Here is a 14,466-nt window from a genome sequence, read left to right as displayed (position 1 = left end):
GTGTGGTGGTGGATGCTCTGCAGAATGTACCCTCCCTTTACTAGGCTTCCTCACTTGTGAAAACGACTTGGCGGGGGGGTGTGTAAGGGAGTTATGGCTCTTTCCCACTCAGCATTTCTGTAGAAGAGAGCTTTGGCCTTAAAGAGTTTGTGGGGCTGAGCAGAAATTCCTGATACTTCAGAATTTAAGGGTATTAGATAGATTAGTTCTTTGATTCTTTTTTTCCTTTATCAATGCAGTGATGTGAGTACTTGTCATGTCTATCTTTTCCTCTACCTGATCTTGGTTGGCCTTTGTTATTTGGTGGTTTGTGTGCTCTTTAGGGAATACACGGTAGCAGCAACTGTTACGTGTTGGTAAAATACTGTGGACTAGTGTACAGGCTTCCATTCTCTGCCATGGGTAATAATACTACATCTCCCTCCAGAATGTTTTATGGTTGAAGCAGTCATTTAAAAAGGGAATTCTTAGTCCAAGTTGAAGAGAAAAAAGAGGACCAAGGAGTAAAAGCAAATGAGAATCATTTGGTGGGTAAGTCCCAGAGAGGATTCCCTTGCAGTTGTGTTCCAGGAGTTGTAGGACTTAACCATTCCCACCTCTCCCAGATGAGAAGAAGAAAAGAATATGCGAACATTGCTCTGCAAATGGATCAAAGCTCAACTCCTGAAAGCTTTCTTTAATCACTTCTCAGTCCCTTTAGCATTTATGCTTAATTTATACTATAGGTCTGCTCCAGTGTGTCAGTATGCCCTGGAATTTAATCTGTGGAAATGATCAGTTAAAGTATTGACAGTCTCTGGTGGGACTAAATAAAACTTGCAGGTAGGTCCCTGCCAAGGACTCCAGAAGAGTGATGGATGTTCACTCACCATTGGAATAATTCACAGGAAGGAAGGAGCAAAGATTCTGGGGGAGGGATTATGATACATCATGATTTTTAGTTTTTTAGAAAAGGTATTTGCTTATTTTTGGCAGGGTCAAGGATGGAGTTGCTGCCTGGGATTCACTGTGCTAACAGTGAAGGTTTATGAGCTGCTGATAGGGCTGTCCAGACAAGAGAGAACATGCTGGCTTCCGTGCCCTGCTCCATTGTTACCTGTTCAGTTGCTGATGCTTTTAAATTTAGAGTGATTGATGGGGAGGAGGTTTGGGGCCAGGAATAGGAGTATAAGAAAATCCTATCTGGGATAGGGCCTTTGCTGTATTGACCAGGTTGCTGTTGCTGTTGTCCCTTGACCAGGTTGCTGTTGCTGTTGTCCCTTGACCAGGTTGCTGTTGCTGTTGTCCCCTTATTCATTCTTTAATGGAAACTGTTCTTTGAAACATGCAATAGGAAAGCTGCGAGTATAACCTCTTTCAGCCAGAATCCTTTTTTTTAGTGGAATTTTTCTGTGGAAATGGATTGCTGATTTAATAAAATAAATAGGGATGTGGACCTAATATAAGTAAGGTATTGCTGTCAGTTTTACAAGGGTTACATCTGTTCTATAAACCGAAGGTCACCTGAGTATTTGCTTCTATTACTAGGTGATGCTACCCAGTATAGCTTTGTTATTGTAGGAGTGTATGTTGTTTTTATAACTAGATAGCAAGTTTCTCAGGGGAAGAGAGCCTTCTGCCCTTGTTTTAGTTTCTCCTTTAGTTATTGGATTCTCAATAACTGCTGTTTGACAAACTGACAAGTTACAGTGTGGAGAAGGTGAATAATTTGGGCATCATGTCATTTGACAGTTCCCACACCTAGCAAGGCAGTGAGCAAGACGGTCTTCTTCTGTGTGCATCTTGGCTGGAAGGCACTTTATACATTGGGCCTAGCACTGCCTTCCTCTGTGTGCTTGCATCTTAGCCGTCAGGCACTTTATACACTGGGCCTCTCGATGCAAGGTGTGCTACTTGTTACACGTAAACATTCTGTTTTACTGAAGAGAATACTCATTTTGAAGGTGCCTTCATGTCACTGGTTATCTTGGGCAGATAGAAACATGCCAATGAAAGCAGGATTGGTGGATTCATTAATAGTATGAATAATGATATGTGTATTAAAAATAAACAAATGATAGGATTAGTGACAAAATAAGTTTCTGTTAACCTTTATGTATATATCCAGGCTTTCAAAATAGGTTAGACTTAATAAAAGTTTTAAAACAGTAAAAGCTGTGTAGGACATATAAAGTGTTTAGACTTTGAAAATGTCTTACATGTCAGGAGCATTGTAAATCCCAGGTAATAATAGGGACACTGAAGAACAAAGAAAGTGTCAGACCAAGGATTAGTTTCCTCAATAGTCTTTAGGGTGAGCAAATGAGAGTAAAAAGGAGGTGGAGCTTTGCTTGTTATAATTTGGTAGAAAGTCAGAAATTATTTGGGCTGGTATTGAAAGGATAGCAGTATTGGTTTTTAATTCATCATTATATTTGTTTTCTCTTACCAAAGGAAAAGTAATTGGAAAAAACGGCAAAGTTATTCAAGAAATAGTAGACAAATCTGGAGTGGTTCGGGTGAGAATTGAAGGAGACAATGAAAATAAGCTACCTAGAGAAGATGTAAGTGTTAAAAATGTAATTAAGTACCCCCCCCCCATGTTCTTTTATATTTTGGGTATTGTTTTAGAAACTGTTGTATCTAGTAAGCTACTTACACTCTGGTATGATGTCCTGCCCAACCACCCCTTTGTAAAATTGCTTCACACACTTAGAAGACAATTCATCTCTTGATGCGTAAGCCTTGGGTTCTTAGTTGGTTTCTCAGTACTTCAGTAAAAAAGCCAATTCTTAATGTTAAAAGTTTCAATTTGGTAATCTTAACAGTACTGTTTTATACTTGACATGTAAGATTATAGAATTAACAAGACAGTCTGTTATAAAGGAATTCTTGATAGATCATACTCGACCTTTTTGTAAAGTCTGAAAGCATTGACCATTTCTTAATTTAAATTCCTTCAAGCTTTTATGTTTAAATATATTTTATATTTAAATTCCTTTCAGCTTTTATGTTGCATTAATTCTAACCCTGGCTTTCAGGAAATTCCTTCCTTTTACACTGTCTTTTCCCATGTTGATGTTTTGTCTGCAGTTCCATTCTTTCTTCCTCCATATCACTAAAGGATCTCAGTCACATTTATGGCTCCAGCAGTGAGCTCTGTTTGCATACTTGACTTCAACTTTGTATGCCTGAACATAAGGCAAGGATTTTCCCCAAATTATCCTCCAGAAAGCAGAACCTTCACACCCTCTTTAATTTTGCATAATGGCGTACTGTTTGGGAGAACTTTATGTTAGCCTGTTGAATACAATCATTCTTTAGAAAAAAGAAAGGAAAAGAAGAAATGTATAGACATTTAAAAAATAAAATTTTTTATTTTATTTTATTTTTTTTAATGTCTTTTAGCCTGCAATAAATATCTTCACACCATGTATTGGATATTGTGTACAAACCCATTAAAGGTAGCCACTTCTTTTATTCTAAAAGGAACAAAGGAAGTGGCTATCTTTAATGGGTTTGTTGGCAATTAGGATGTGGAGATGAATATACACCTAAAAATGAATGAGAAAAGCAGATGTGTTAGTATTAGATCAGTGAGTAGTTGTGACTTGGAATACTGTTTCTGGTGGTTTTATCCTATACAGCTTCAAAAAAATTTTGTAACTTTTACAAACAACCCCCCTCCGGAGTTTTTTATGATTTTAGGATGTATTTGAGATAAGGCTTAAAATTAATGATGATGTGCCATTATAATCAGTACTTCTTCTCTTTCTACTTGGTTTGTAAAATAATGATGATCCATTTGACGTACTGCCACCACCTAAAAAATTGGTCTGAAAATGATGTTTACTGGCCGGGGCCATTAATGGCTGCAGTATAGATTTCTAAATTTGATGTTAATATCTGATCCGGTCTTCTCTTAGATTAACTTATCATCCCCAGTTGTTTTCCAGTATGTTCCATCTTGTTGTAAGCTAATTCTTCTAGGCCTTCCTTCCTAAAAAAGAAATCACTGGACTCTTCCCTGTGTTTGTAGGTTTGATCATTGTTACAGCCGTTTCTGTGCCAGAGTTGAGGATTATAGGGGCCAAGCAGAAATAGAAGTTGTTCGGAGGTTGAGCTGTATGTGACGGGTGGGGAGGATGGAGCCTTTGCTTAGGAGAAGTGGGTACTGCTCAGCTCCAGTCTGGCTGCTTTTGGTGTTGCTTTTTCTTGAGGTTTTTTTTTTTAATAATTTTTATTACGCTCTAAGTGAAAGTTTACAAGTCAAGTCAGTCTCTCACACAAAAACCCATATACACCTTGCTATGCACTCCCAATTACTCTCCCCCTAATGAGACAGCCCGCTCTCTCCCTCCACTCTCTCTTTTTGTATCCATTTCATCAGCTTCTAACCCCCTCCACCCTCTCCTCTCCCCTCCAGGCAGGAGATGCCAACATAGTCTCAAGTGTCCACCTGATCCAAGAAGCTCACTCCTCACCAGCATCCCTCTCCAACCCATTGTCCAGTCCAATCCATATCTGAAGAGTTGGCTTCGGGAGTGGTTCCTGTCCTGGGCCAAAAGAATGTCTGGGGGCCATGACCACCGGGGTCCTTCCAGTCTCAGACTGTTAAGTCTGGTCTTATGAAAATTTGGAGTCTGCATCCCACTGCTCTCCTGCTCCCTCAGGGGTTCTCTGTTGTGTTCCCTGTCAGGGCAGTCATCGGTTGTAGCTGGGCACCCATCTAGTTGTTCTGGTCTCAGGATGATGTAGTCTCTGGTTCATGTAGCCCTTTCTGTCTCTTGGGCTTGTAATTGCCTTATGTCCTTGGTGTCCTTCATTCTCCTTTGATCTAGGTGGGCTGAGACCAATTGATGCATCTTAGATGGCTGCTTGCTAGCATTTAAGACCCCAGACGCCACTCTTCAAAGTGGGATGCAGAATGTTTTGTTAATAGATTTTATTTTGCCAGTTGACTTAGATGTCCCCTGAAACCATGGTCCCCAGACCCCTGCCCCTGCTACGCTGGCCTTCGAAGCATTCAGTTTATTCAGGAAACTTTGCTTTTGGTTTAGTCCAATTGCGCTGACCTCCCCTGAATTGTGTGCTGTCTTTCCCTTCACCTAAAGTTCTTTATCTACTGTCTAATTGGTGACTGAGGTATTTTTAAGAGAAGCTGGAAGCCTGATTTTTATGTAAAATCTTTGTTTTCAAAATCATGCTTAAACAAATCCAAAGGTTGGTTTTGGATTACTGAGGGCGCAATTTCACAATATAAGCTGTTTGTAACCAGAAGTCTTTGGTGACCTACCATTTGCCTGAGGAGATCTTTCTCACCATGTGTCCTGTAGCATCAATATCTGTGTAAATCAGTATTTACTGACTGTTTTTCAATCTTATATTGTTTTCACTTAAGGTTTTTGAAACTAGGTTTGAGTTTTTAATTGTAAAACAAATATGTTCATGTAGAAGTTGAATAGCCCAGAACGGTGTAGCCTGAGAAAGAAAAGTATGTGTCCTGTCCTTCCTTCCTTGCCGTGACTTCAGGCAGCTGTCAGGCTACCTCTTCACGGCTTTGTTTGCTGTTACAAACAGCGCTGTTCCCAAGTACAACTGCAGAGCAAATTCCTGGAAGTGGATTTGTTAGATCAAAGGGGTATAAGCTATTTAAATTTTTAGATTTTGTTGGTTATTTTCCCACACATTCCCTCCACGAGTATAGGAAAATGTGCCCCTTTTCCTATATATTTGTCGCTACTGGATTTTACCAGATTTTGTTGCTCTGGAAGGGTGTACATGTTACCTTTTCATGTTTGAAAGAACATTTTTATTTTTTTTATCCTTTGCATAATTTTGTCTCTTTTTACATTTAAGGAAATATGTGGGACATATTCCTTGCTTCTTTTAACTTGAGTTTTTTCCTATATAGATTTTTTAAATTTTTAATATTGTTGTTTTTTAAAAATAATATTTTGCTTTATGATTCTGGATTTTGTCTCATGTTTGGCAAGATCTTGCTCCTAGATCATTCAGAAATCCACTCATAATTTTATTCTTTAATGTGTAATTTTTTTCTTCAACTGGAATTTATTGATGTAAATTATCAGGAATAGAAATCCAGCTTTATTTTTTCTGGAGTGTTACTTTGTTGTCTCAGTGCCATCTATTAAATAAAAATCAGTTTTTAGCATTTTTGAAAACCTTGCAGTTTTACTGAAATAACTCTTAGAAGTGTGAACTCTTTTATTCGTAATAATCGTTTAACTCTGAATTTTTTTCTTTATTAGGGCTTTAAAATAGCCAAGTAAAGTATTCTGTAAAATATATTCGTTTAAGGATTCTTTTCACTTCTCCTTTTCTTTGGAGGTAACTATTGATGATAACATCTCTCATTCAAGGTCAGGGCATTGTGTTTCTCTTATTCCTTGCAGACCCATCTGTCTGGAATGGCTTTTCCTTCTTTATCTACTTGGTAAAATTCTATTTGTTGTTAATGTCCACAGTAATAATATTTACTCTTACGAATTCCCCCAGCATTCCACACTGGGGGTGGAGTAATTCACATTTTACCTAATACTCCTCTGTTTTTTGTTCATGTCACTACTGTTGTGCAGTGAGATTATTGTAGGAATGTTTAGTATCTTTTCTGAGATTATGAGTGCCTTTAGGGCTGGGACTTGGTTTTATTGCCATCAAGTCGATTTTGACTCAGCGACCCTGTAGGACGGAGTAGAACTGCCCTATAGGGTTTCCAAGGCTATAACCTTTACGGAAGCAGACTGCCACATCTTTCTTCTATGGAGCAGTTGGTGGGTTTGAACTGCCGACCTTTCAATGAGCAGCTGAGCTCTTCTACCTTAGCATCAAACCAAAAAAAAAAACCAAAGCCAGTGCCGTCGAGTCGATTCCGACTCATAGCGACCCTATAGGACAGAGTAGAACTGCCCCATAGAGTTTCCAAGGAGCACCTGGCAGATTTGAACTGCCAGCCCTTGGGAGGTTAGCAGCTGTAGCACTTAACCACTATGCCACCAGGGTTTCCTCCTTAGCATAGATCCTGGCAATTATAAAAACGTATTATTTGGAATTAGGTCCTTCAGTAGCATGAGTGATTGTGCTTGATTAGAAGGAAAAAAAAAAAAACTGTGCCATCGTGCTCTACTACTAACTGAAAAGTTGGCGTTTGAACCCATCCACCAGTGCCACAGAAGAAAGTCCTGATGATCTGCTTCCGTAAAGATTAAAGCCAAGAAAACTCTATGGGGCTCAGGTCTACTCTGTGACGTGGGGTTGCTGAGAGTTTTAGTATTTGGAATTAGGTACGGGGATATGAAATTGGCTCTTACCAGTTGCTAATTTTGTGCCTTTGGTCAGATGATTTCTTTTGTGTCCTCAGTTGTCTCGTTCTGTAAAGTTGGGATAATAATAATTTCTTAAAGTTACTTTTTAATGAGCACTAAATAAGATATGGATGTAGGATGCATGATACAGTTCCAGAAACATGGGCTTATATTCACTTTGAATGTCTCACCTGCCTTTGAATTCCTGAGAGTAGGGCAAGGCTTCCTCACTGACTGCGGTTAAGTTAGATTTCCTTGTTTGATACTTCGCAGTTGTAACAATTTCTGCACCCTCTAGTCTCCTACTTCCAGCTGTAACGATTTCTGTGCAGTCTGGTTTCATACTTGCAGTTGTAACTATTTCTGCACAGTCTAGTCTCCTACTCCACAGAGGCTTTAGGGCTTTTCTCCAAGGTCCTCTCTAGCTGTGTTCTGTTGAATCTCTGGCACCTGCCTTGGTGCCTTCCTTCTTTTTTATTTTCCCAAGTCTAAAATTCACCAATTTCCATTTTTTAAAAATGTGTTTGGAAATAAATCAGAGAGTAGTTTCATACATAGAACCTGAGGTTCCTAAGCCACACTTAATTCCGTTTTTAGAAAAAATTCTGAAGCCAGTCTGTTTAAATAACTTGCTGGGAATTACTCTGTAAAATGAAGGAGAGGAGTTACAGTGAAACTGACTTGAAGAGTTCACTTAGGCTTGGCTGTCATTTCCTCAGCAGGAAGGTGGAGCTGTGTTTCTTTAAAGAAAAAAAAAAAAACCCTCATTTAACCCTCTTATTTCTCTCCCACTTTTTAAAACCTTAGGGTTTTGAAGTTCAGCAAAGTAAACCAGATCTGGCTTAATCCTTTGATTTGCTTTAATACTAAAGACTTTCAGTAATTCCTTGATTTTTGTATCGTGTAAATACTTTGTAGGTGATAGTTCTGTTATGGTCAGGATACACCTTGTCTGTCCAGCTCACAGGCCTTCAAACTCAAGGTTTTGTTACCTGACCACATAATATAGGGATAAGTTGGCTCAAGTGCTTTATTATGTCTTAAAGCTATCTATCAGTACTAAGTTGTTAAATCTAGTCTGTAATTCATGCCATTTTGAAGGACAATCTCTTTAAAGTTGATTTATGTACTTTGAGAATTAGAAATCAGGAAACCCTTTATAAACTATTTTTTACAACACGATTCGTGTTGTTAACTTTTTTGCGCAGATACGATGTTACTGAAAATCTTAGTACTTCAAATTAGTGACTTTAGAAGTTTTTTTTTTAGTCTTGAAGTTCAGTAGATGCAAATTGCTGTGTTCTAGGGAAGTTTTGTAAGTTATATGCCATATTCAGACTAGAGCTTTGTTCAAATGTTAAATACTGAGAATGCTGTGTTTTCTTATAGGGTATGGTTCCGTTTGTATTTGTTGGCACTAAAGAAAGCATTGGAAACGTCCAGGTTCTTCTAGAGTACCATATCGCTTATCTGAAGGTTTGTATACTTGTAATATTTCATCCCATGTGTTAAACATTTCATATGTATTCATACAGAAATTCACATCTTTGGTTAGTTCATCTTCAGCTTTTTCCTGTTTTCTATATAAGGATTTAAGAATGCTCTTTGCCAAATAAAATGATTGGCATGCATACTGTTTCCATTCTTTCCTCTGAACTTTTTTTTTTTCCTTTCCTTATTGTTTAAGCAGCAGTCACTCTTTGTGTTGTTGTAATTTGACTGGGCTGTTGTCACTTCAGACCGGGCTATAATTACTTGTGGAGCCCTGGGTGGTGCAGTGGTTAAGTGCTATGGCTGCTAACCAAAAAGTCGGCAGTTCAAATCCATCAGCTGCTCCTTGGAAACCCTACAGGCAGTTGTACTCTGTCCTATAGGGTGCTATGAGTCAGAGTCAATTCGATGGCAGCGAATGTAGTAGTAGTGTGTCATCACTTAAGTATTTGCATGTTCTGTACTGGAGCCATTTTGTTTTTTCTTTTATACTTCACATGTAAATAAGGTGTAGAACCAGAAGGAGCGTTGTTGGGCTTCCCGTGGTAACTGTGTATGGTTTAGCTGCACTACCTCCATAGAAAGAGTTTGATGGTTCTTAACCATTGTTACCGGAATAGACTGTTTGAGTTGGCACACAGAGAGCAAGGTTTGAGAATACAAATGACCTGTAAATTATTAACATTTTATTGCTATAGTAACTTTTTATTCATTCCCATCCTTTTATTCCTGCTATTGGACTAGTAAGGAGCCCTAATGTCACAGTGGTTAAAGTACTCGGGTGCTAACTGAAAGGTTGGCGGTTCAAACCCACCCGCCACTCTGCGGGAGAAAGATGTGGCAGTCTGCTTCTGTAAAGATTAACCCAAAAACACCAGCCTTGGAAACTCTATGGGGCAGTTCTACTCTTCTCTGTAGGGTTGCATAAGTCGGAGTCAACTCAAAATGGGTTTTGGGTATTAGACTAGTTTCTCTTGCCTAGGGTATTGTACTATCCTCAGTTGCTGTCTGCTTCTAGTTTCTTTTCCTTTCAGACTCTTATACATTGTTTTTTTTTTTTTTTTTTGATGTCTTGACAGCACCTGTGGTACTGTAATTCATTTTCCTTGAAAGCCATCTCTATACATAATAAGGCAGAACTCAGCCTAGCATTTTAAGCCCATGCTTTACGTTTCAGCATTCTGTTACCTTTTAGCCAAGAGCTTTCCTTAGACACGTTACCTTCACATCCTGTAATGACCTCAGTTTCTGAGTTACCAAGTCTACCAGTCCATCCAGGTCACAGCTCAGGTGTTATTACGCTGATAGAAGAGTAGCTTGTTCATGGTACCTTTTGTATGTGTGGCTTGTACCTCATTCAGCAGTTTTACCTCCTTGAGAACAAAATCTGGTATTTGTGTGATTATTAGCTATCTAATGAATAAGGGATTTTAAAGCTTGTCTGTTAAATATCTCCTAGAGTGGAGAGTCTGTGTATTTTTTTGTGTTATGTGACCATAGCACTTAGTGTGATTGGCTCATGCTAAGGCATTCAGTAAATGTTCATTGAATTGGATCAGCAAATGACTTTATAAGTTTTATTTACCAAGAGGTTGCTGCTTTATTTACACAAGTAATTGCCCAAGCTTCTTTTGTGGGTAGGAAGTACAGCTTTCAGGCTTTAAGAAGACTTTACCCATTTTTGTTTTGATTATAGGAAGTAGAACAGCTAAGAATGGAACGCCTACAGATTGATGAACAGCTACGACAGATTGGTATGGGTTTCAGACCTTCTTCCACCAGAGGGCCTGAAAAAGAAAAAGGATATGCCACTGATGAAAGTACCGTCTCTTCTGTACAAGGTTCTAGGTCTTATAGTGGAAGAGGCAGAGGTCGGCGGGGCCCTAATTACACCTCCGGTTATGGTAAAAACAATTTCTTTGTAGTAGTAGTTGCAGTTTAGGTGCTTCAGTATCTTTTGCTTATTATTACAGTCATGCAGCGCATAATGTCCATTTAGGCAACGTCCACCAGCATATACGTCTGTGATCTCGTTAGGTTATGATAGAGTTCACAAATCCTGACCAGAGAATGGGACGTAGTAGATTTAGGCATGTTGCACTCGACAGTCATGATGATCCTTGAAAACAAAAGAAAAAATTCCCCAAGCTGTTAAAGATTGGCTCTGCTCAAAGCTATGAGGCTGACAAAAATGCGAGAGGGGCCTGTATCGGATATGGAGAAATTCCTAATGACGTGGATTTAGGACCAAGCACAAAAATGAATCCCTCTCAGCACTTTGACAGTCACTGCTAAGGCACAAAATTTGTTCAGAAAGGGTAAAAGAAAAAGGAGTACCAGGCTAGAACACCGAGTTTAGTGCTAGCTCTGGGTGGTTCAAGGTTCTCAAACATTTTTCGCTGCATAATCTGAAAGCGAGTGGTGAGTCTGCGAGGGCTGATGCAAAGGCAGCAGCAGAATTTGTTGAAACCTAGGTAAACTAATCATAAAAAATAGAGGGGGGTTATTTGCCCCAGGGAATTTTTAATACAGATGGAATCTCCTTATTCTGGAAGCAAATGTCTATGAGGACCTTCATCCGTAATGTGGTGTTTGCACGGTGTCCAAATCACGTAACGTCCTATTTCACAGAACGTGTCATGGATGTTAAGCGACGCATGACTGTAGTTAGTTCATCACTCTTGTTTTGAGGCAAAGAGGTAGTTCTGAGGTCTATGTCTTTAATAGTGATAGCACATTTAATATTAATGACAGTTTCAAGCAGTTTACGTAATAAAATGAACATGTTTTTGTTAAGGGGTAGTTCATGATCATGTTTATTCTAAGTACTTAGAATAAATGTGTATGTAACTTATTTTCCTGGTATAATTTTACACGTACCCCAGTAAAAACTTAATGGTGGTGATACGCCTAGGAATCTTCTGCCCACCCTTTAAGAAATTAAAAATGAAAATTGTGCCAATCACTGTGTCAAGACTGCATATAGCAGATCTTTAGTAGCTTTTAAAATGTGCTTCACTGGCTCGTTTGGCAGGTTTGAATATTAACATCTCACAGCTGGAATCATTTTGTGTAATACACCATTCTAGTAAAATGAGGGCTTAAAAGATAGAACTTAATTAACAACTTTGTAAAAGAACATTTTTCGGAAATGTATTTCACTGTGAGAAGCAGGGCCTAACTGAGGTAGGAAGGGGGCTAGTGGTGGTAGTTGACAATTTTCTAATCCTAAATTCTTGTTTATTCTTCAGCTTTGGAGTTGTTCCATTTTTCTGCATTTGGACTTGGATGTTAGCAGTGACCTCAGTTTTTCTTCCCTCATTTTCTTTGCCTTCCGTTTCCTTTCTCCTTCTCTCTTCTTTACCCCCTGTGCTCATCTTAACTATTTTGGAAAAGTCTTCCATAAGTCTTTTTCAGAGCTCACTAATTAGGGCTTTTGGACAGAATAGAAACACATGCAAGTTTACAGAGAGTGTTTAGATTTCAGGTCCAGCTTGCTATGTGACCAAGGGTCATCCAATGATGGCAGTTATGTTAAACATTTACTACATTTCATTTGTTAAAGAAACAGAAGGTTGCTTTTCCCTCCCCTTCATGATCATATTTTCACATCTACATGTTCTTTTCTTTCCTTTTTTTGGTATTTTTTATTATTTTATTTAGCCCTGTATTGAAACCTGAAAAGCAAAATTTCAGTAAAGTAATAGAAGTGCTTAGCATATGGAGGACAAGAGCTGCAAGTTGTTGTAGTATTCCTGAAAAGATAACTTCATCAAAAGACAATTAGGCAGTAATTAAATAGATATTAAGCACATTCTGATTGATTTTTGAGGCATAAATTATTAGCACAAATAATCAAGTTTGGCTTTTTAGACGATACTGAACCCATCGAAGAATTTCATTACTCTGTGGGAAGTCTGCTTATCGAGAGGTCATCCTTTGGCACATGGTTTTTTCAAAAATAAACAACAAATTTTTGTGAGAGTATTAAAGGAATACAGCCTGGATTGAAGAGAGCTATGCAAGTTGTGCAGTAGATGGCACTCTTACCTCTCTCTGAATCTTAGTATAAAGAGTAACATTGTATTTCTTGAAATACCTGTAGAACTTGAATGGGGTTGGGAGAGAAGTAAAAACAATTTTGAATTTGATTATAAATGTATACTTAATATTCATGTACACTTAATATCAGAAGGATTTGTAGGTGACTGTATCATTAGTTCTGTAAGGAACCTCTTCCGCAGCGTGTAATCTCTGAAATTTGTGTGTATCTTATAATCAGTGACACCTTACAACTTTAATTGGCAGCATTTTCTCTCTTTTAATGGGACACAATAGTATGTCTTGTAATTGATGGATCTTGGATGTGATAAAATGTGGTATTTTTTAGCTATTAAGCTTAGCACGCGTGACCATTGAAAATGATGGAAGTGTATTTGCGTACGTGACTAGGGGCGGAAGGAAGTGGCATCCTAGGAACTAACAATAGGAATGGGAATGAGCGTTGTACGGCAGGCACTTCAGGTGCAATATGATAATGATATTGTAGGCTTCCGAAGGCATGCTGAATTTTCATCTTACTAATAAAGGTTTCAGCTCTATTGATTGTTAGGTACAATTTGTCTTACCTCTCGAAGAAGCTTTTTTAAAATTTGTTGAGTAATTTTAAATATTGTCTTCTTGTAGTCAAAGGACTGTTGCTGCTGACAAAATGTGCTTATTTTTTGCACCACTATTGAAAAACACTTCCAGTTTATAAGACACCATCGGTTATAAGAAACATCCTAATCTCAGAGTTGTTAAATTGTGAAAATAAAGTGCACCCTAGAATCAGTAAAATAATAATGGTGGAATACCCTATACAATTGAACTATTTTTCTAAACATGATGAAATTTGCTATAAATAGTGGGTATTGGTTATTTATTATTATACTAATAATCTTGGATATTAAAACAAAAATGAACAAAAATTTTTGGAGCATTACTGTATATGAAGTGCATTTGTTAAGTTTTCTGTAATTGTTTTCTTAGCTGGGTTTTAGCACATGAGAACAATTTATATGTTTAATCTCTCATGGCTGTTAGATACTATACTACTCATAGAGTGTTCACATTTGACTGTTTCTTAGTTAATCCCAAATTCATTTGAAATTTTATTTAGCTTTCTTTGAAACAGCATATCAGTATTCTTTTTAAAACAATTTTTATGAAGTAATTTTGAGAAATTCAAGCCTCTTTTCTCATGGGAATGAATTGGCTTATGTTCTCTTCTTTTCCAAGGTACAAACTCTGAGCTGTCTAACCCCTCTGAAACAGAATCGGAGCGTAAAGATGAGCTGAGTGATTGGTCTTTGGCCGGAGAAGATGACCGAGAGAGCCGACATCAGCGTGACAGCAGGAGGCGCCCAGGAGGAAGAGGCAGAAGTGTTTCAGGGGGTCGAGGTCGTGGTGGACCACGTGGTGGCAAATCCTCCATCAGTTCTGGTAGTCTTTTATATACTATGTCATTGTCCGTGTTTTGTAGACAGTATAACCGTATAAAAGTTCATATCCCAGGGTGACCCCTACCTGGGAGTTTCTCTTTCCATTCACCTTTCTATGGAAAATAATGGACAATATTGCAGTATAAGGAAAAGGCTTGTAGAGTGTTTTTTAGTGAAGGTTTATCTAG

At 38.2% G+C, this 14,466-nt stretch overlaps 1 protein-coding gene across 6 annotated transcripts in view; it reads left to right on the top strand.

Annotated features, from left to right (window-relative positions):
• The window catches only part of FXR1 (FMR1 autosomal homolog 1), a 70,683-nt gene that overhangs the window by 48,357 nt on the left and 7,860 nt on the right, over nucleotides 1-14,466 (top strand). For 4 of the 6 annotated variants that reach the window (XM_049881785.1, XM_049881795.1, XM_049881821.1 and 1 more), the window contains 4 exons: nucleotides 2,434-2,543; nucleotides 8,694-8,780; nucleotides 10,492-10,699; nucleotides 14,076-14,279. In XM_049881785.1, the coding sequence (XP_049737742.1) occupies nucleotides 2,434-2,543; nucleotides 8,694-8,780; nucleotides 10,492-10,699; nucleotides 14,076-14,279 (609 nt within the window). The remainder of the gene's footprint in view (nucleotides 1-2,433; nucleotides 2,544-8,693; nucleotides 8,781-10,491; nucleotides 10,700-14,075; nucleotides 14,280-14,466) is intronic. The other 2 variants (XM_049881805.1, XM_049881831.1) reach the window with 1 other exon arrangement.

Source organism: Elephas maximus, chromosome 1 (genome assembly GCF_024166365.1).
Source record: "Elephas maximus indicus isolate mEleMax1 chromosome 1, mEleMax1 primary haplotype, whole genome shotgun sequence".
NCBI lineage: Eukaryota > Metazoa > Chordata > Mammalia > Proboscidea > Elephantidae > Elephas > Elephas maximus.
Note: the sequence above shows the minus strand (reverse complement) of the source record. Positions and strands in the feature narration are given on the sequence as shown.